This window comes from Lepidochelys olivacea, assembly GCF_965140295.1.
Source record: "Lepidochelys olivacea isolate rLepOli2 genome assembly, chromosome: 9".
NCBI lineage: Eukaryota > Metazoa > Chordata > Testudines > Cheloniidae > Lepidochelys > Lepidochelys olivacea.
Genome location: NC_140419.1, coordinates 98,376,665 through 98,398,785, shown reverse-complemented (window position 1 = coordinate 98,398,785; position 22,121 = coordinate 98,376,665). Strand labels below are relative to the sequence as shown.

Below are 22,121 nucleotides of genomic sequence, written 5' to 3'. Positions count from 1 at the left end.
CCTGTCTGGCCAACACAATTTTAATAACTTGATAAGATGGCTTCAATTATTCCTTTAGTCTGGCCATTAGCAGGAAGAATGGTTTCTGAAGTCCTAGGGAATTATCTGACAAAAATTTTCATTGCATCAAATCAATGGTTTCTTAATTATTGGTGACTTCGTTCTGTGTTTGTAGGATTTTTTTTGGAAAAAGAAAGTTATAAATCATTTATATATAAAAAATTGCAAGAATTGGAGCAAGCATGCAACATAATGCTAGGGTAATTTTTCAAAGTGCATACACTGTCTACATAGGTACTGGAGTGTGGTGTTAAACTTCGTGTCTGATGACCATCATATTCTCTAATGGCATGCACCTTTGTCTCTCAGGCACTTCATCATCTGGTTTTGTGATAGGGAACTTTCCGCAATTGCTGGGATTTTGCTGTCAAGGACTATGTATTTTTATTATGCAATGTTGCCATTTCTCCCAGGCTTCTTAACAGAATCTAACTGCATTTGTTAGCATGAACCACTTCTCTCTTAATACCATGGTACAGTAAAAGCTGTTTTATCCGGCACTTCACCAAGTGGAAAAGCTCTATAAACCGGCATTTCTGATCTTCATTGTAATTCCTGTTTATAGTCCCGTTGGCACAAGGCCGGTGGGGGGTTGGGGTGCAGGAGGGGGTTTGGGAAGGGGTATGGGGTGCCGGATCTGGGGGCCACTCACCTCAGGCGGCTCCCCGCAAGCAGCAACCTGTCCTAGCTGGTCCTAGATAGAGGCACTGCAGGCAGCTCTGTGTGCCGCCTCTGCCTACAGGCTCCACCCCCGCAGCTCACATTGGCTGTGGTTCCTGGTCAATGGGAGCTACGGAGCCAGCATCCAGGGCAGGGTGCGGGTAGCTAGCAGAGCTGCCTGCCGCACCTCTGCCTGGGAGCACCCGGGACAGGTTGCTTCTTGTGAGAAGCTGCCCGAGGTGATTGGGCCCCTGGATCCGGCACCACGAGTCCCCTCCCGCACCCAAACTCCCTCCCTCTTAGTAAACCACCATTTTTCACTTACCGGCACCCCCCATTCCCTGAACATGCCGGATAAAACAACTTTAACTGTAAAATGCTCGATTGTGGGTTTTTATTTTTTATTAATTCCTAACCATCAATGGGGAGTAATCCTGAATCATGCGCATTATATCGATGTACAATATTTTCCCCGTATATAGGGTTTGATCTTCCGGATGTTCTTGAAATGTCCAATTATGTATGGTTTACTTTTCAGTACACTTGTGAATCTACTGCTATCTCAGCCAGATATTTACCTTGCTTGGTCAAGAGTTCTAAATATTTATATTCACATGAAACTGGTTCTGATCATGACAGAATGTGCCTGGAAAGGAAGATTGTTGGGGCTACATTTTCTTGGATCATGAATTACTAAACATGGAAGACTTTTCTGCAGTATCTGGAATAGCTTTGGTCTCCCAGCATATTTAAAAGCTGACCAACCTATCTCTGAATATGCGACAAGAACAGACAGTCAGAAGACAATATTGCAAATATTCTGTAACTCTCTTCTAATGATGATGTTAGAGAAACTGAAACATTATTAATCAATAATGTGATAATGCTATAGCAACCACAACGTTAGGCATTTTTCAGACACCGGAAAAGGGATGGTCCCTATCCCCATGTATTCTAAGGACTGAAGGTACACAGATGTTAGAGAAAGGGGAACAAAAAGATTTTTATACAAATCAATTTTGTGTATAGTGTAGGTAGCAGAGTAAAGGGGGGGCATTGTTTATACTAGCTAGCTATATTACAGCCTGAAGTTAGAGGCTATTGGCAACCTTTGAGATAGGGGAAAAAAGGAGGAAATTGATTCCAGGGTTGATTTTATACACTATTGCTTGGGTGAGGTGGCTGTACATCTGAAAACAATCTAAAGATTAGTTTATGGATACAAAAACGTGTGATTGCACACCATTCTGGATAAGCATTCATTATCTATTTCTCTCTACATCTAAATGTTGAGTTCTGATGTGAAGGTTACTATTAACCGATTTCAGCATAGTAGAAGCAGGGAAAACCTACACTTTTCTTGCTCACTAGGCACAGGAAGACCCACAAAATATTGAACATGACAAGGGTGCAGTAATTTGTTTCAATTTCTCAAGAGATCTTAAAAATTAATCCAACACAGAATTTTAACTTCACAGAGTTAAAACTAGATAGAATCATAGAATATCAGGGTTGGAAGGGACCTCAGGAGGTCATCTAGTCCAATCCTCTGCTCAAAGCAGGACCAACACCAACTAAATCATCCCAGCCAGGGCTTTGATAGCAGATATGTGACTGCTCGACTCTGTGTCTCAGTGTAAACTGAATGTTCCAGTGCCAGGGCCTGTAATGTCTGCTTTACCTTTACCTCTTGCTGTTTCTTGGACAAGACTAGATATTTTAATCAAAACAAAAGCAAGCAACCAAAAAAATCCCAAAAAATGAGATGAGAGATTTCAGATTAAGATTGTTTAGACTGATGAACAGACAAAACAGACCTTATGCAAAACCCATAAGGGTGAACTGCAAAACAAAGAAGGGGCATGTGCCCCTTATTGCTAATTGATAATGTATACACATATCAAGTCTTGTTGTTTTACATCAGAAATACGAGGCCTGACATTTTTGTTGGAAGACTCTGGTAATTTTTGATGGACCTGGATAGTGACATCAAGAACGAGAGGAGAAATACATTCAAGACTTATGTCCTTCAGGAACAAGATGGAAGTAAAGGCTTATTATTAGTGGCTGTCTTTAACGATGAGCAATAAAGAGCACATTTTGTTTTTGCTGTCATTTAGAAATGGGGAAAACAAAAAAGAGCAGAGACAAATATGACTTCCAGAAATAGGATAAAACTTGATACTCTAATTTGGCTTTCAAGAGAAATTAGACTGGATAGTGGAAAACAACTGGAATTAATACATGTATCTCAGGATCACATGTTTAATAGAGGCGAACCGATCCAGTCAAACTGGTTAATTTTTGGAAAAAAATGCCAGTCCATGCTGAGGGGAGCAGAAGAAAAGGGGAAAATGTGCTATGGCTGCCAGAATAAGATCGGGCAGTTAAATCATGCTCAGTTACACTTTTACTGAGTTTTCAAGCCTCATATTGTCAGTATTATGAGACAACTGGACTAGATTAGTGCAGCTACAAGCATGCACAGATTTTTTCAGTGCTCATAGACTTAGCTGGGTCTCACATGAGGGGGCTGTCATTTTAGCCCTCAGTTACAAAAATTAAATGTCCTTGATTACGCATAGGCCAGATCTACACCACAAGCCTTTGCCAGCGTAGCTATGTCACTCAGGGGCGTGAAGATGCATAATCCCTGACGGATGTGGCTGTGCCGGCAAGAGTGTCTAGTGTAGATGCAGTTCTACCAGGCAATTATTTTGCTGGAATAAATTTTTCCAGCAAAAAAGTTTGGCTGGTATAAATGGTGTCCACACTGAAAGTGCTTTTGCCAGTATAATATACCACCAAAGCCCTTCAAGTGTAGACTTGGCCTTAGAAACCATTTGAATTGTTTATAAATTAATTAGTCTATGAGTGTGTCTCAACCTCTTCCATGGAAGGTGCTAGAAAGTCAATGGAAAATGAATTTTAAAAGTTTGGAATCACTGTCACTCATTGGAATAACTGTCACTCATTGTTTTTGCAATCTCCTTCCACAGAAATTAAACATAGTTAAAGGAAAAGGCTCCCCTACATATCTGGTTTGTACTAGATCATGAAAATGTACCATTTGTAAAATGTACCAAATTTGTGCACAGGGGAGTTTCTCCAGCTATTGTTCAAACTGTTTGCAAAGTACCAAATCATTGTTTACAAAATTCTGGTTTACAGAGTACCATATTAATATACATTCAGCATATACCCAGAACCAGAAAGATCTCCCATTTTTCCCCATGCTTTATATCCTCATCCTTGAGGCACTAAACTGCAGATAATACCCTGTCTCAGACTCCCTTATGATCTCACCAATGGAAAGGCCCACCTAAATTGGCTGGGAGGGATTGTTAAAGATACAGGGCATGCTCTACACAGAGGACCAAGTGTGCTGCTTCTGCAGTGCTCTGAGCCCTGCTGGCCCAGCTCCAGCTATGCAAAAGTAACTCCCCTTAACTCCAATCAGTGAAAGTGAGAATTCCAGTTCAAAAGGTTAGCGGTTAGTATAAAGTAATAGCAGAAGGCCATTTTAGAAATTAATACTACCAGCTCCACCTTCATCTGCAGTCTGTGGCTCTGTAGAAGAACAAGATTTGTAAGATAAATCACAAGGCTGGATAGCACTTAATAGAACAACAGAGAAATGGGGAAAGTGGAAACAATACTTATAATTGCTGTAATTATTATTTCAACACACACTTTTTAGGCCTTAAGCTCTAGACACAGCCTGACAGTCAACACCACAATTAATTCCACCTTGAGTATTTTTGACACAATTCCAACACTAGAGCAGAAAACAAAAGTGAGCTCAGGTATGTTTTTTTATTTCTGCAGTTACTTTTAAAATTCCCATGGACTTGCATGTATCACTGTCCTTACAACCTCCCTCTCTTCAACTGGAAATTGAGAAGTTATTATTAATAGCTCACTATACCAAGTTTGATTTTCCCTTAAAATATTTTTATTGCTCAGGAAAGTGAGGGCCTGATCATGTTTAGTGCCATACATTGTGAAGCCCTCCTTTCAGTTCCCATTATTTTCATTTCATTTCAGTCATAGATTCCAAGGCCAGAAGGGACCACTGTGATCATTTAGTCTGACATCCTCCGTAACACTCACCATAGACTGCCCCAAAAGAATTCCTAGAGCAGCTCTTTCAGACAAACATGCAATCCTGAGTGTTTTTAATTCAGTGATGGAGAATTGACCACAACCTTTCGTAAATTATTTCCGTGGTTAACCATCCTCACTGTAAAATGTATGCCTTATTTTCAGTCTGAATTCGTCTCGTTTTAACTTCCAGCCATTGAATCGTGTTATACCTTGCTCAGTCAGATTGACGAGCCCGTTATTAAATATTTGATTCCCACGTAGAACTTAGACCAATCAAGTCAACCTTTAGCCTCTCTTTATTAAGCAAAACAGACCAAGCTTCTTGAGCCTGTCGCTATAAAGCTTGTTTTCTAGTCCTTGAATCATTCTCGTGCATCCTCTCTGAACCCTCTTCAATTTATCAATATCCTTCTTGAATTGTGGGCACCAGAATTGGACACAGTATTCCAGCAACAGTCGTCAAATACAGAGGTTCAATAACCTCTCTACACCTACTTGAGGTTCCTGTTTACGCATCCCAGGATCGCATTAGCTCTTTAGCACACATCATACTAGGAGCTCTTGTTCAGCTGATTATCCACCATGACCCCCAAATCTTTTTCAGAGTCATTGTTTGCTAGCTTCCCTATCCCACAGGAATTGCCTATATTCTTTGTTTCTAAATGTATACATTTAGCCATATTAAAACATGTATTGTTTGCTTACATCTAACTTACCAAGCAATTCAGATTCCTCTGAATCAGTGACCTGTCCTCTTCATTATTTATCACTCCCCCAAGTATAGAACAGAAATATTTATTGAACACTTCTGCCTTTTCTGCAATATTATTGATAAGTTTACCAGTTCCTTTGTCAGGATTCTTTTTGTTCCTAATATACTTAAACAACTCCTTATTATCCTTAACTCTGCTGGACATAGATTTCTCTGTGTCCCTCTGCTCCCCTTATCAATTTTCTACAATTCCTAGCTTCTGATTTATATGCACTACTATCAATCTCACCTTTCTTCCATTTGTTAAATATTATTATTTTAATTTTTTTTAATAGCTGTCTTCATTTCCCTTCTAAAGCGGATTGGTTAACCAGCACAGCCATCTTCCTCAATTATGGGATTGTGAGGTTTTGTGTTCTTAAATGATTCCCCGTTATCATTCACAGTTTCTAGATCAAAGTCTTCCTCCCAGCTGATCTGGCTCATAATTATTTTCAAGCTTTGTGAAACTTGCCCTAATAAGGGACCAAGTATACATAGTACTGGTCTGGACTTAATTTTGCTTGTACATTATAAATGTGATCTAATCATGAACACTTGTACCTAAACTGCCATTAATATTTAGTTCTATGATCAGTTCATCTCTATCTGCTAGGACAAGGTCTAAAAGAATTCCCAATGTGTTGGCCACAACACTTTTTGAGTTAGGAAATCATCTATAATGTTTAGAAATTCCAAGGATGTTTTAGTACTGCCAGCATGAGACCTTCAGCATATGTCATTCAGACTCAAGTCCCCCATGATCATGCAGTTTTTTCCTATAAATTATAGATAAGTGATTAAGGAGGCAGGTCATCCGGTTCTACTATTCTAATGTTGGGCTTCTGATAAGCAAAAATTGCTTATTACATCAAAATACATGATGGTTTAATAAGAACCTGTTTGAGACCAAGTATATTTAAAATGTGTAACCTCAGATGGGATTCAACACGGACTCCAGAGCTGAAAAGCTTGAGCATTAACCCCTGTGCCATCTTACCCATTTAACCTCTATTTAAAACACAGAGCATCATCAATTACTATTCAAAGCAAGTCTATTAAAGGATGCATATTGTTTAATATAATGAATAACAGTATTAAACAGAAATCTTTAAAACAGCATTATAAATACTACTTTTGAATTAGTCTTCAAGGTATCTGAATTATAAATGCAACAACACTATAAATCAACATAATGCACTCAATTTCAGCAACCCTTACCAGTCTTGCTGTCTGAATTTGAAGTTACAGACCCTCCCCATGACCACCTCTTCTGTCGTGTTTCCAGACGTTGGCTCCGCTCCAAGGTACGATGCACAACTGCTTCATATCGCTCCTATTACCAAATAATATCTCTATATAAGGCTATGTAAACCATTATTAAGCACAACTATGCTCAACACAAAATAATCTTTCTTCCCTGAAGAGCGTGAAATCAAAAACATCTGTTTTACCTTCACCATGTGACCATAACTAATTCTAAAACAAATGTGACGTGCTAAAAGACTGAAGACACCAATCATTTTAATATAATGCACAAATATTCCTCTAATATTTCACAAAGAGATGTACTACACTGAAGTGAAATTAGACTTTTAGGGTTAACGCATTCAAAGTGCATTTGATCAAGAATCTGCTGTAGCGACTATGTATCAGTTCAGATATATTATACAGAACAACTCTTATCTACAGATGTCTTGATTATCAGAGACTTATAAATAAATATAAAGTGGGAGGAAGGATTATAAAATCTCAAGTGTTTAAACTGTCAATTCTAGTTTTCTAACCAAGCAGCCATTAGGATATGAAACTCCAGAATTCTCCTGAAATAGATTATACATTTTTTCAAGTGTTCCTATATTAAACAATCTTAAAACTATTTGAAGGAAACTAGTAGAGATCTTTCTCTGTGAAAGAAGACCTTTAATTAACATCCCACTGGGCTTTAAAAAAAAAAACTTAGAATGTTGGCTAGAAGATTTTTTTTTTTAAAAAGAAAAATAATTCTCTTGTAAGAAGAGAACTCATGAACTCCAAAGCACAGCTGTTGACAGAAAATACTGTTGCTTAATGAAATACCTAAATAAAGTACATTCTTTAAAAAAAACTGTTTAATATTAACAAATATTAAGGACACTATCTTTTCAAAGTACTATACAAACATCAGCTCATCTCTCTAAACATGAAGGAATTTTGACATCAACTTCAATGGAAGCAGGATGGGACCCAAAAGAAGGTAAAACTTAAAAGGAAATTTTATGACAAGCTGAAAGTCTGTTTTTACTTGTAAACTCTGGACTTCAGCAATAATTGCTGACACGACTAACATCTGGAACAGCACTGGAGTACAGCTCTCCCCCAATCTCAGGTGTTCATATCAATTGCTGGAGAAGGAAAACAAACCCCAGAACACTGAACTCTAGTCTTATCATATAAAAAGGGTTACACAGTTCACTTTTTAACAAACTTTCTCTTCACCATCCTCAAGGTTTAAAAGCATATGGCACTGCCTGGCTATGAAGATAAACAACAGGGTCATATCCTGGAATAGCAATGATTGAGAACTCCTTAGTCAGTATTTATCACCAACATGCTACAAGATACCAAGGGACCAGTTATCCAAACAATTTTCTCTCCTGGGGACAGAAGGCTTCTATTCTCCCTTAACATGAATTTCATAACAACACAGACTAAAAAGTCTTTGCATCACTTTGGGGTTTCTTCAGTGACAAAAAACTTGGAAGGAAAGGCTAAAAATCCCCCAAGCTCTGAAGAAACAGGAGGTATTGTTTGCCATGCAAAGCTTCCCAGAAAAATATTCTTTGGACAGCAGTTTATCTACCTCTAAAGAAAGACAAGACACCAACTCCAATCTGGTTTATTTTACTGACTTTAGGTACAGTCTTGGACTCTTATCCTGTAAGCACATCCATGTGGACAGAACTCTAAGGTATTAATGACCAAAGTATCTAGACAAGGATCTATAGAACACACTGCTACTGGGATTCTTTTAATTATTTTTATTGCAGCAGAATTTAAAGGTTCCAATCAGGGCCCTACTGCACCAACATAATGACAGTATCTCAAAAAGATTACAATCTAAGTATTGTTGCACACACAACCTATATATTTTGCATAGCTAGTAACAATGCACTTGAGTCTTAATTATTGTCATTAAACAAAATAATGTTTTTTAATCTTAGTAATGAGGCTTTCATGATTAGTTTCAGGCAGGTGGCAACTAATTCTTCTACCTGTTTTCACTATGGTGATTGCTTTTTTAAGTTACCTTTGGGAGGTGACTAACCAGAAATGATTTGACTGAAACATGAAACAAAGAATGAAAAAATATGGTTTGCTATGTCCTTTACCATCCATTGTGCTTGGTAAATCTTGGCGTGAAGGAAGACATCTTAAATGATTTTTGTCAAACGATCTGGAAAAAGGGGTAAACCGTGAGGTGGCAAAATTTGTAGATGATCTAAAACTACTCAAGATAGTTAAGTGCCAGGCAGACCGCAAAGAGCTACAAAAGGGTCTCTCAAAACAGGGTGACTGGGCAACAAAATGGCAGATGAAATTTAGTGTTGATAAATGCAAAGGAATGCACACCGGAAAACATAATCCCACCGACACATAAAATGATGGGATCTAAATTAGCTGTTATCACTCACGAAAAAGATCGCTGAGTCATTGTGGATAGTTCTCTGAAAACATCCATTCAATGTGCAGCAGCAGCCAAAAAAGTGAACAGAATGTTGGGAATCATTAAAAAAGGGATAGCTAATAAGACAGAAAATATCATATTGCCTCTATATAAATCCATGGTACGCCCACATCTTGAATACTGCCTGCAGATGTGATCGCCCCATCTCAAAAAAGATATATTGGAATAGGTTCAGAAAAGGGCAACAAAAATTATTACGGGTCTGGAACGGCTGCCATGTGAGGCGAGATTAATAAAAATGGGTCTTTTCAGATTGGAAAAGACACGACTAAGGGGGGATATGATAGAGGTCTATAAAATCATGCTGGTGTGGAGAAAGTAAATAAGGAAGTGTTATTTACTCCTCATAACACAAAAACTAGGGGTCACCAAATGAAATTAATAGGCAGCAGATTTCAAAACAAACAAAAGGAAGTATTTCTTCACACAATGCACAGTCAACCTGTGCAACTCCTTGTCAGATGATGTTGTGAAGACCAAGACTATAACAGAGTTCAAAAAAGAACTAGATAAGTTCATGGAGGATATTAGCCAGGATGGACAGGGATGGTGTCCCTAGCCTTTGTTTGCCAGAACCTGGGAATGGGCGACAGGGGATGGATTACTTGATGATTACCTGTTCTGTTCATTCCATTCCCTCTGGGGCACCTGGCATTGGCCACTGTCGGAAGACAGGATACTGGGCTAGATGGACCTTTGGTCTGACCCAGTATGGCTGTTCTTATAGGTAAATATCGAACAGTTTATTTTAAAGTAAAGTATTTTCTGGTCATATTTCTCATTATCCAGCACCTGCCTTCACTTCCTGGTTGAACACAGTTTGTATGGGTTAGACTCTCCTCATTAGGCAAAACTAGAAGATACTCTTTGAGGTGCTAGGTTCTGTGTGTGTAGATGTCTGCATCTGATCCTCTTCTAAGGAGAGAATCTGGTAAAGCTCAGCTTAATATCAGTCAGCAACTGATTTGTCAGGGATTGTTTCCCTGATAATCAAATAAATGGTTTCAATTGGTTTTAATGGTTTCTCTGGAGAAAATCTGAAGCTAAAAACAGCCCTTTTGTGTTCCAAGAGATGTAGTTCCATTAGACTGCAATTCCATCCTGAATCATCAACAGAACAGGACAAACATTTTTGCTTGTTTTTCATCAACGTAAATTATTTCTTTAGCTGCTAAATTGAAACACCTGGGACTTAATTATCTCAAACAACATGAGCATAACAGCATTCTAGTGAAAGAGTTGCACACAAAACATGCACAAGAGGAACATCGGGCAACTGAAAATGGCACAAAATGTAAGCGCAACCAGTGTAGGATGATGCTTCTAAGAGTGCAAAATGCCCATATTAGGGCAGAGGGAGGATAAAGTGACAGTCATAAAAGGATGGCCAAAACAGAGTTCAAAGTAGCAAAGTATAACTAGATAAGGCAGAAAGAGTAGTCTGTGATCAGCAGCATAAAAGGCACCATGAGTAGTAACATAGGAGAACTGAGGCAGTGGGAGCCAGTTAGAACCCAGTGGAATACATATCAAGTTAGGAAACCATGTTAGTTTACTAGAAACACAGCAAAACTTGTCTACAAAATGAAAGTTAAAATGTCAGGGATATTTTCACACTCTATGTTAAAAATTATTAAGACCAAATTAAGATAACGAGCTAATGTTCCCTTTGGTACAGGGAGAGCTAGAACTGACTGGAATTAACTGAGAGTCTAAATAATGGACCACCATTGCAAAAAGTAACACGTGTGCTTTGAATACTAGAGTACGAATTGCAACTACTTTTAAAAGAACTGATCAATGTACTTATACTATCCTTAACTAATCTATTTCATAATAAGGATATAATTTAGACATTTTTCACAATGTTACGTAATAGCCATGAACAGTACCTTTTCCGCCTCTATTTTTTGTTTTCTTTTTTCTTCTACTGCAGCTCTTCTTTGTTCTTCTTTCTGTTTCTGTTCTTTCAATTTTCTCTGCTTTTCTTCCATCTGTTTTTCATACTGGAGTTTTGCTTTTTTTTCCTTTTCAAATATCTGTGTTTCTTTGGCAGCTATACATGTTAAAAAAATTTAAATAAGTAAACTTAAATCAAACTTTAAAAAGTACTCACAAACACTACAATTGACAAAGGTGAAAAGCTTACTAGTCCACCTCTACAACATAACACTCTAGCCGATCTAATTCTGATGTATAGTTAATCTTACATCTTAATCAAATAATGTTACATGTGACCTAACCTTCTATTCCATTTTGTCCCCAGCTTTGGGAACAGACGGGAACTTTTTCTGAAGTTTTACACTTTATGATCTGTATGTAAGTTCACAGAGAACGTGCCTTATGCTATGCATGCATCTGCGGTGCTGTCATAATGAAATTCAGTGTTGATAAATGCAAAGTAATGCACATCGGAAAACATAATCCCACCGACACACATAAAATGATGGGGTCTAAATTAGCTGTTACTACTCAAGAAAAAGATCACTGAGTCATTGTGAATAGTTCTCTGAAAACATCCACTCAATGTGCAGCGGCAGTCAAAAAAGCGAACAGAATGTTGGGACTCATTAAGAAAGGGATAGATAATAAGACAGAAAATATTATATTGCCTCTATATAAATCCATGGTATGCCCACATCTTGAGTACTGCGTGTAGATGTGGTCGCCCCATCTCAAAAAAAAAAAAAGATATATTGGAATGGGAAAAGGTTCAGAAAAGGGCAACAAAAATTATTACGGGTATGGAACAGCTTCCGTCTGAGTAGAGATTAATAACATTGAGACTTTTCAGATTGGAAAAGGCACGACTAAGGGGGGATATTATAGAGGTCTATAAAATCATGACTGGTGTGGAGAAAGTAAATAAGGAAGAACACACAAGAACTAGGGGTCACCAGATAAAATTAATAGGCAGCAGTTTAAAACAAACAAAAGAAAGTATTTCTTCAAACAACGCACAGTCAACCTGTGGATCTCTGCCAGAGGACATTATGAAGGCCAAGACTATAAACAGGGTTTATAAAAGAACTAGATAAATTCATGGAGAATAGGTTCATCAATAGCTATTAGCCAGGATGGGCAGGGATGGTGTCCCTAGCCTCTGTTTGACAGAAGCTGGGAATGAGCAACAGGGAATGGATCACCTGTTCTGTTCATTCCCTCTGGGGCACCTGGCATTATTCACTACTGGAAGACAGGATACTGGGCTAGATGGACCTTTGGTCTGACCCAGTATGGCTGTTCTTAGTATTAAAGCCTCACTAGGAAGCTGGACATCAGAGAGGAAAACTTAACATGGACTTCTGTGTCACATTTAACACCCATTTATATGCAATAAAAAAAAACCCTGAATCACTGAATGAGAAAACATGGAAGTTAACACATCAGAGCTCAGACTACAAGTACTTTCTCAAAAGTTCAGAATCTTCCACAACGTACTTCTGGAAATTATTGAACAGTTTAAGGGCAAGCCCACAAATAAAATAAATGAACCTGAAATTGAACACAATGGCAGAGAAGCCTGAGGCCAGCAGGAAGATGTTAACTAAATGGGTAAGTCACTGTACTAGTACGCAGACCGTCTCTGAGCTTTACCACACATGTAGATGCATGGCCCACATTTATACAATTTTTCCTGGATGAGATCATGGATTCACATCTAAAATGAAGTGCAATATAAATTTATTTGATAAGGACTCAATCCAGGAGTCTTTTATTCTTTTTAGAATCTTAAAAAAGAGATAATGTTGAAGGCAATCAAGCAGTTCAGATGGCCAAACATTTTTGGATCATTAATAATATTGTCTGAATGGTATTCTATACACAATATAAACACAGAAATCTGTCAAGGGTCTTTTGTCTATCTGGATACTTTTCTCAAAATTTCACACTTACCAATACTGCAGCATTGCTGGACTGGATGCTTCCAAAGATTGGCCACTAACATTTTACCACTATGTAATCTACCCCACAAAAGCTGGAAGTGGAAGTTTAAGAAGAGTGCCAGGTTCACAAACCCAAGAAGACTTTGGGAAAGAAATAATTTGTGGCATCGTATGTAACTTATACCACAAGCGTTAATACATATTATTTTAAATATGGTTAAACGTGAATATACCATTTTGCTTTTCCCGCTCTTCTCTTCGCTCCCGGGCTAGTCTTTGTCTTTCTTCTGTTCTCAGAGTGGAGCCATCTATCACTGCCAAAAAAAAGGAATTGTCATTGTCAGTCATTTAGAACACAGATTTAAAAAGAAACAAGCTGTTTTAAATATAGACTATTGAAATAATTATTGAACCCATTCTGAGAAAGGCACCTATTCACCATGGTATCATGTACTTCACACAGGTTAGAAGAGTACTAGCAAGCTTGTCCTCCAGTACAGGAAGAATGTACTCTGGAACTCTTCCTCCCCCCCCAATAACCAATCCAACAATCTTAAGAGGACCAGCAAATACCAGACATAAGATTAAATGGCTCAAGCCATAAAATTAATAGAAAGCCTAAACAAAGGAGGTGGGCCCTGCATTATGCTCTAACCACAGCCCATATTTCTGGCAGGTGTAAATTCCAGAGGTGAGAGGCTGTGACCAAGAATGACATGTCTCTAGCTCCCACAAAGATTACCACAGATACAATTAGCTGAAGTGCTACAGTTATAAAAACACATGTTGTGAAGAGCCAAAGGGAGAACGGTATTTCAGTTAAGTGGAGCCCAGACCACCTGGGTCTTTATAGACCGTACCAAAACCCTTAATTGCACCTGGAAGTGAATTGGCAACAAGAGCAGGGTATAGAGCAGACAAATTCATTTGTCTTCACTGTTCTGCCCTATTCAGGGTGGGCAAGCTGCACTAACTGAATCCTGGGAAGAGCAAGAGTGGAAGCCTGAGTGATGTCCTAAAGTTATGAGGCCAGCTACCCAACTCTGAGTTCTCTAAAAGGAGAAAGCAAAGGCACTTCAGAACAGTTCTATCCAACCCTGTCAACTCCCACTGGCAAATCAGCGGAACTTTCAAGATCAATAATAGTCAGAGATTACACCTGGTTTTGTGGCTGTCTTTATGTTTATTGCAGTTTGGACTGGAACAGGGCTAATACCACTTTGGTTTCTTCGTTCTTCTGCTATTGCTTGGGCTGCAGCAACTGTAAAAAACAGTTTAAAGAGACAATTACTACCAATAAGATTGTCATCAACAGGGCTCATTTATTTATTTTATTCCTGAAATGTCTGGTCAGGTTTCCCTTCTCATCATTTTGCATGGATTTCCTGTTAACTATGGTGCCATCTTACACTTAAACTAGTCACCCTCTTCTTCCCGCTAGAATGAAGCGACTGTGAATGGGAAAGTAAATGCAAGGGGAGAAATATTCAAGGTTAAGAACAAAACAACCTATCCCCATATCTCTGCACACAATTAAGATGGAGAGACCCCTTTCATGAGTGATGTGCACAATACTCCCAATCTTCCCTCCATGTAAACCCCTGTAGCCAACGTAATGAACATAGAGCTAGAAGACCATTTGGATTCTTTTAGGAATCAACAGAAGACAATCTCAAGAACCACCACCAAGAAACCAGACACAAACATAAGACTTTATATTACTAAAATATTAAAAAATCTAGACCTATCTGTAGCAAAAGTTATCCTAGTCAAATGATTTAAAGTTTATAGTTGAGGATGGATAATTATTAAATTTGGTATTTTTCCTGAAAGAAACAGCATTGTCAATGGTCTTCCTTTAATTGGGTAGTATAAAATGTGAAGAAAGGAAGAACATTTCTCTTCTCCATGACAACTAGTTCTGTCATGATAATAATCCTTCCTAAGGCTGTGCCCAGGAACATTCACCTCAAAGTGTGTAATCCTGTGTGATATCAATGATAAATGCTAAGTACACCACTTATTCAGCAACTCTAAATTGTCACCCGCAGCTGTTGCCAGGTCTTGAATACCTCACTGCAGCACCTAACAAAAGCCTTCTTCAATCCTACCTATGTACACCTCTACCCCGATATAATGTGGTCCTCAGGAGCCAAAAAATCTTACCGTGTTATAGGTGAAACTGTGTTATATCGAGCTTGCTTTGGCCTCAAGCATTTCCATTATTAATAGTCACTTCCCACCCCCTGACTGACCCCTCAGAATCCCCGACCCATCCAACCCGCCCCGCTCCCTGTCCCGACTGCCCCGCCCCCTATCCACACCTCTGCCCCCTGACAGGCCCCCCGGGACTCCCACTCCCTATCCATTGCCCTAGTTCCCCGTCCCCTGACCGCCCCGCCCCCAGAACCTCCAAACCATCCAACCCCCCCGCTCCCTGTCCCCTGACCGCCCCCTGAGACCCTCTGCCCCTTATCTAACCCCTTGGCTCTGGCCTGGCACCCTTAACACACCGCTCAGAGCGGCATGTCAGAGCCAGACACGCTGATCCGCCGGAGCGTGCAACCCCGCCCCTCAGAGAGCTGCTTTACTGTGTTATATCTGAATTCGTGTTATATCGGGTTGCGGTATATCGAGGTAGAGGTGTATTCTATTACATCTTTGAGGGTCTTTTCAAATAAATAAGAGATATCACATATTGGAATATGATATTCTGACCATTTGGCAAAGTATAAAAATGGGTACATTGCAATTTTACTAAGTACACGAAAGATTTAAAAATCAAAAAGCACATTTTGTACATTGTGTTCTCTGTTCACTGCTTTGAGTTGGATTAATATTATCTGCATGACAAATGCCACAATTTTTCCAACCACACAAGGGCAAACATGAGAAACAGGCATAACACAGTACAGGATACAGCAGGCATATCTGAATACAGGCAGAGATGCAGCACTTACTGCACTGGTGAAAATGATCAAAAAAGCCTTCAATGAATAGAAGACTAGAATATGACCAATCTTACAACACAACTGAAGAATAAAATTGAAAAGCCTTTTGATAATGATACCAAGCTATATATCCTCATCTCTCACAGAGACAAAGACGAGGGGGTATAATGATTTGTACGAGGTAGATCAAGAGAATTCAAACTAGTACAGGTGGGAAATGAACACTGCAGACCAAATTCAACCCTGGAACAAACAGGTTAAACATCTTATGACTTCAATCTCGCCAGATTACTTACACCAAGACTGACATTTTTACCTCAACACTCCAAAACATATTTTAAACAATCATTCTGCTGTGTTTTGTAACAGAATGCTTCTTGCATTAAGCGAGCTGTAATATAAACTGGAATAAAATGTTTAGGATGGAATTACCTATATGCAAATACTGCAGTACTTTTAGTACTTGTTGATTTACTATGTAAATGAAATTAAGTCATGACTTTAACTGTTGCCTCTGGTTTCAAAACCTCATTAAAGATACTTAACATTAAAACATTTAAGATGTATTTTCCATAAAATCTATTCATATACTCAATTTAACTTTTATGAAGCTGAAATTAACATGTGAGAAAAGCTTGTAAAAATAGGACTACATAAGTATCACAAAGTCATTAGTTCTACCTTCTATAACATATTTGCATTTTTAATGTGAACTGTGTCAAAAATCTCTTGAGATGGTATTTGTGTATCTCTCCACATGACACATGAAAAACTGTTTTAACTTTTAAAGAGGAATATTTGGGTCCTAGCCACAGTAATACCACATTCATAAGTTTCCAATGTGCACATTTAAGATCCTATCCACTTTACCAATTTATTTGCACGGGCTGGGGGGCTGGGGAGCCGGCACGGGACAATGTGAGGAAACGTGGTTATTGATCACTGGTATTTTTGTGCATTTTCTTTTAGATTAATTTCTTCTAGTTAGTTAACACTAGTTAAGTGGCCGGAGCCAGGCTGCTACATTTGGGAGACAGCTTGGCATGTATTTCTAGGCATGTTTGACTAGGGCACACAGAACACAGGATAAGCACTTTTATTCTTATATAAAAATCCAATTAAATGTATTCCCTACATGGTCATTTTTAAATAAACACTTAATTGTTTAATTTTACATTTATTATCCTATTATTTTTCCATGGCACCTATCACCAGTATTCTAAGCATATTTTAGCCATGGCAAACTACTACCCAAGATTATCCTTCCCCCCCACATATGAAAGGCATTTCAGGACAAAACTCCCTAATAATGAAGGAACTAGAGACAATTTTCTCACTGTGGCACCGAAGCAGTGAGACTGGAGTTGTGATGTGAGGCTGGGGAATAGTTTGGATGCCTAAAGTCAGAACAGTAGCTGCCTCTGTGGTGTTGTGGACATGACTAATTCTCTTTGTACAAGACAATAGCTTCCATAAACCAGTCACCACACTCGAAGCATAAGGAACTGGTTTATTTCTGAGGTAAGTCCTTTACAGTGACTCCACAAATTGATTCACCAATGGTATTCCCAACTGTTCTGTTACACACACAGCTCTTTTCAACTGGATTGTCCTATTTATTTCCTTATCTTGTGCTGACATGTATCTGAGATAGTGCATGGAAAAACAGTTGGTGTCTTCTCCAGAAGCCCCTTTCTTCAGCATGTCTAATGTGGGTGGCTGCACTGATGAGGTATAGAAATGGGCTAAAATCAGCCTCAATTTAGCTCCTCTTCACCCAAAGGACTGTCACATTCTATTCCCACCTTCTGTGTTCCACTCTTAAGGCTGTAATTGCAAATGCATTAGTCTGAAGGAGAGCATGAACATAATAAGATGATCAACCTCTGTATGCTAGTGGCAAGTAGGCACTTTGAGAGTTAAAATTCTTGTTTTGGGGAATTTGAGAGAGAGAGAGAGAGAGAGAGACTGACTATGCGATTCCGCTTCAGTTACATGATATGCATTGATAGTGGAATGGGTTACCTAGGTTTTTAAGGTCAGGATTGACAAAGCCCTGGCTGGGATGATTTAGTTGGGGATTGGTCCTGCTTTGAGCAGGGAGTTGGACTAGATGACCTCCTGAGGTTCCTTCCAACCCTGATATTCTATTCTATGATTAATTCTTCTCTCTCACAAGTACAAATTCCTCTTAAGGACAGTCTTGACAAGTTTTTCTTAGTGCTAAATAAACAAGTAGCTCCAAAACTCACTCCCAAAGTATTTCTAAAATGTCAACTTTTTAAGTCACATGCTTTTAGAAACATGTATTTTAATTTAGTGCTGGTGAAGGTACCTGGGGAATAAAGCCCTCTATTGCACACAAATTTCCTTACTCTACCCCACCAATGTGTCTCCCAATCATGATCTGGAGCCATCACTTCATACCCATTCAGCTTCGAACCATCTCAGCAAAGTTGTCAACCACGTTGCCATTTAGTATCAGTGGAGTGGTAGCGAGTCTCTGTGCAAAAGGGCTGCTTTTCCCATTGGGAAGTGTGCAATAATCTAACTTAATCTGAGATAACAGCAAGAATCGATGTATCAAGGTTTGCATCTGAACGAAACCGTGGCAAAAACGTCATCCTGGTCAATGCTGCTATGATTGTCTACCACAGGGGTTCTCAAACTGGGGGTTGCAATGTTATTATGTGGGGGGCCACAAGCTGTCAGTCTCCACGCCCAAACCTTGCTTCACCTCCAGCATTTATAATAGTGTTAAATATTTTTTTTAAAAAGTGTCTTTAATTTATAATGGGGGAGTCGCACTCAAAGGCTTGCTTTGTGAAAGGGATTACCAATACAAAAAAGTTTGAGAACTACTGGTCTAACAGAAGCTGTGGATTCAACATCACTTCCAGGTTGGACATTAGTTACAAATGGTAGAAAAACATTCTCAATTAAAGGAGCATATATAATCCTTGCCCAGTCTTCTAATTCCCTCCTCCATCCTACCAGCAGAACTTCGGTTTTACTCAAATTACGCATCAGCTAGCCCTCAGGCATACTTCCCTCTCTACCAAACAATAAATAAACCATTTCCCAGCACTGGCTGGGCCAAGACAGAGAGAGGGGTAGGTGCCACCAAATCTGCTGCAATTACCAGAATTCCATGCTTCCTTACTAACCCACTTAGGAACCCCATATAAACACTGAACAATGAGGCAACAAGCTAGAACCCACGAGGGTAATTGACCAAGCTATATTTAGGGAAACTCTCCAAAATATGAATATGAAGCCACTCAAGGGCACTCTGTCTACACTAACTATGGTTCTCAGGCAAATTGTTGCAACCATCTGCATGAAGTCGAATTGCAGAAGACACTTTTCCAGTTGTTCCCAATTTCCTTCTCACCTCTGCTTCAGCCCATCCAGTTTCTCTACTGCTGCCTCATCTACCCTACCCCCTTTCCCAAATTTAGCACTGAGGCTTTGCCTCTAATACTGCATTTGAAACGTATTTCAGTTTTTCTATATTCTGACGTTAGTCCAAGTGTCTTAATCAGATTTGATTTAGAAAGCACTGGGGTTTTCTAAGGTATTTTGATATGATAATGTATATAATAAATAAAATATACAATAAAGCATTTTGAAGAGGGCGTCTCTCTCTCCAAATCCACACATACATATTCCCCAATCCTTTATAAGATTTAAAATAAGTCATTAATTCCCCCCCCCCACTTTGGCCATTTTTATTAAGTTGTTTATTGCATTCTGTTTACAAACATATTTATTTATGCACCAGCCTTCTGCCATAATTGAAGTATTGCCCACAAAAGAATACTCTGTTCAACTCGATCTGTTGTGTAGGTGTCAAGGTGGATTTCTGGATGTTTATTTGGAGGCCTAGGCTGTGAAAGAGGAAGATGGCGAAATGGGTAGCTTGAAGTGTCTCGCCATAAGAGTGGCCCTTGATGAGGCAATCGTCCAGGTAGGGGAAAAGCGCGATCCCATGTTTGTGGAGGTGAGCCACGACCATGGCTAGAGTTTTGGAAAAGATTCTCGGCACTCTGGAGAGGCTGAAAGGAAGAACTCTGAACTGAAAATGGTTGTGACCGATTGTGAGCTGGATGAACTGATATATGAAAATAAGTGTCCTGTAGGTCGAGGGCTGTGAACCAGTTCCCTTGATCCAGTGCAGGACTTATTGTGCCCAGTGTGACCATCTTGAATTTTTGTATCCTCACAGATTTGTTCAGTCGGCGTAGATCTAGTATAGGCCTACATCCCCTGGTCTTTTTCTGGGTCAGGAAGTAATGGGAGTAGAACCCTTTCCCTTGATGTTGCGTCAGCACAGGTTCCAATGCACCTAGCTGGAGAAGGTGAGCCACTTCTACGCGAAGTAGGTGCTTGTGAGAGGGGTCCCTGAAGAGGGACGGGGAAGGGTAGAAGGATAAGATATGAATAGGATAGAGTAACCGGATTGAACTATTTCGAGGACCCAGTGGTCCTGTGTAATACGCTGCAAGGCATGTTGGAAACTCTGGAGGTGGTGGCCAAATGGGCACATAGGCTGTGGAATCAAGGGGTGGTAACGCAGACCCTCGATCAACGTTTCAAAATTGTTGTTTATTCCCAGATAGGTGGGAGGTGGTTGCTTGAGCTTGACTTTGTCTGCGCTTAGGGGATTTAGCATGATTCAAATTTATGTCGTATGGCTTGGGTTGAGGCCAATAATATTGCTGTGCGCACGCTCTTCGGTAGGGTTGGTATCGTCTCCTGGGAAGAGATGGGTGAATGCCCAGGGTGCGCAGTGTCGTTCTAGAATCTTTCATGGTGTGAAGTAGTTCATCAGGTTTTTTTTTGGAAAACAGTTGTATGTTTTCCAAAGGGGAGGTCCTCCACTTTGGTCTGCAGATCTTTAGGATGCCAGATGCAGAAAGCCATGAAGATCTGTGCATAACCACGGAAGTTGCAGTAGTACAGGCTGCTGTGTCCGCCGTGTCTAAAGAGGCTTGTTCTGGAAATCAATTGGCCCTCGCTCAGAATTGATTTAAAGTCCGCTCTCCTATCCTCTGGAATGTTGAAGGCAAATTCAAAAAGTTTACTGTAGTTATCAAAGTCGTAGCTGGCGAGGAGTGCAGAGTAGTTTGCAATCGTGAATTGCAGAGTGGAGGACGTGTAAACCTTGCGACCCAACACGTCAAGGCGTTTAAGGTCCTTGTCTTGCAGGGTGGGCTGATATTGTGGCTGTTTCGTCCTTTGTGCGACTGCATCCATGACGAGAGAGTTCGGCTGTGGGTGAGAAAATAGGAAGTCAGCATCCTTAGCAGGAACATAGTATTTACTTTCAGTCTTTCTGCAGGTTGGTAATAAAGAAGCTGGAGTTTGCCAGAGTGTGTCAGCTGGTTCCAGAGTGCTTCATTTATAGGGAGCGCGATCTTTGAGGGTGCAGAGGGTTGAAGGATTCTGAGGAGTTTGTGTTGTGTCTCCTGAACCTCTTCTAGGGGGATGTCTCGACTGAGTGCTACCCTCTTGAAAAGCTCTTGAAATTGTTTACAGTAATCCACGTTCTGTGGGGGCGGGGAGAGGGCTCCGTCTGGAGCAGATGGAGAATTAGGGTACGGTGAGTCAGGATATGGTTCATAGCTCATGTTCTCAGGAGGGGGTTCAGGTACTCTAGAAGTGGACGAAGCTGGAGATCGAGGCACAGAAGCAGGTAGTGGTTTCGTGGAAGAGGTCCGAGGATGAGTGGTAGGAAGATGTGGCCAAAGGTACCACTGAGGCCAAGGCATAGGGTAGGAGAACCCAGGTGCCATCCACAGGGGGGGCAAAGCTGGGAAACTGAGGCTGGTGGCTGTGGACTGTAGCCTGAGATGGAAGAGCTTCGGGTGGAGAGGCAGGTGGGGAGAACTCCACCTGCTGCTGTATATTGGGTTCGCTGTCAGTGAAGGTAGCCAGTTCAGTTGGTGAGAGTGGCTGTTCGAAGAGTGAGCCTC

General features: G+C 39.9%; 1 protein-coding gene across 9 annotated transcripts in view; it reads right to left on the bottom strand.

Annotated features, from left to right (window-relative positions):
• MAP7D3 (MAP7 domain containing 3) overlaps nucleotides 1-22,121 on the bottom strand; it is a 167,738-nt gene that overhangs the window by 29,730 nt on the left and 115,887 nt on the right. For 6 of the 9 annotated variants that reach the window (XM_084638945.1, XM_084638948.1, XM_084638949.1 and 3 more), the window contains 5 exons: nucleotides 14,352-14,453; nucleotides 13,426-13,506; nucleotides 11,198-11,361; nucleotides 6,800-6,914; nucleotides 4,261-4,290 (listed from right to left, as the gene is read on the bottom strand). In XM_084638945.1, the coding sequence (XP_084495071.1) occupies nucleotides 4,261-4,290; nucleotides 6,800-6,914; nucleotides 11,198-11,361; nucleotides 13,426-13,506; nucleotides 14,352-14,453 (492 nt within the window). The remainder of the gene's footprint in view (nucleotides 1-4,260; nucleotides 4,291-6,799; nucleotides 6,915-11,197; nucleotides 11,362-13,425; nucleotides 13,507-14,351; nucleotides 14,454-22,121) is intronic. The other 3 variants (XM_084638950.1, XM_084638951.1, XM_084638947.1) reach the window with 2 other exon arrangements.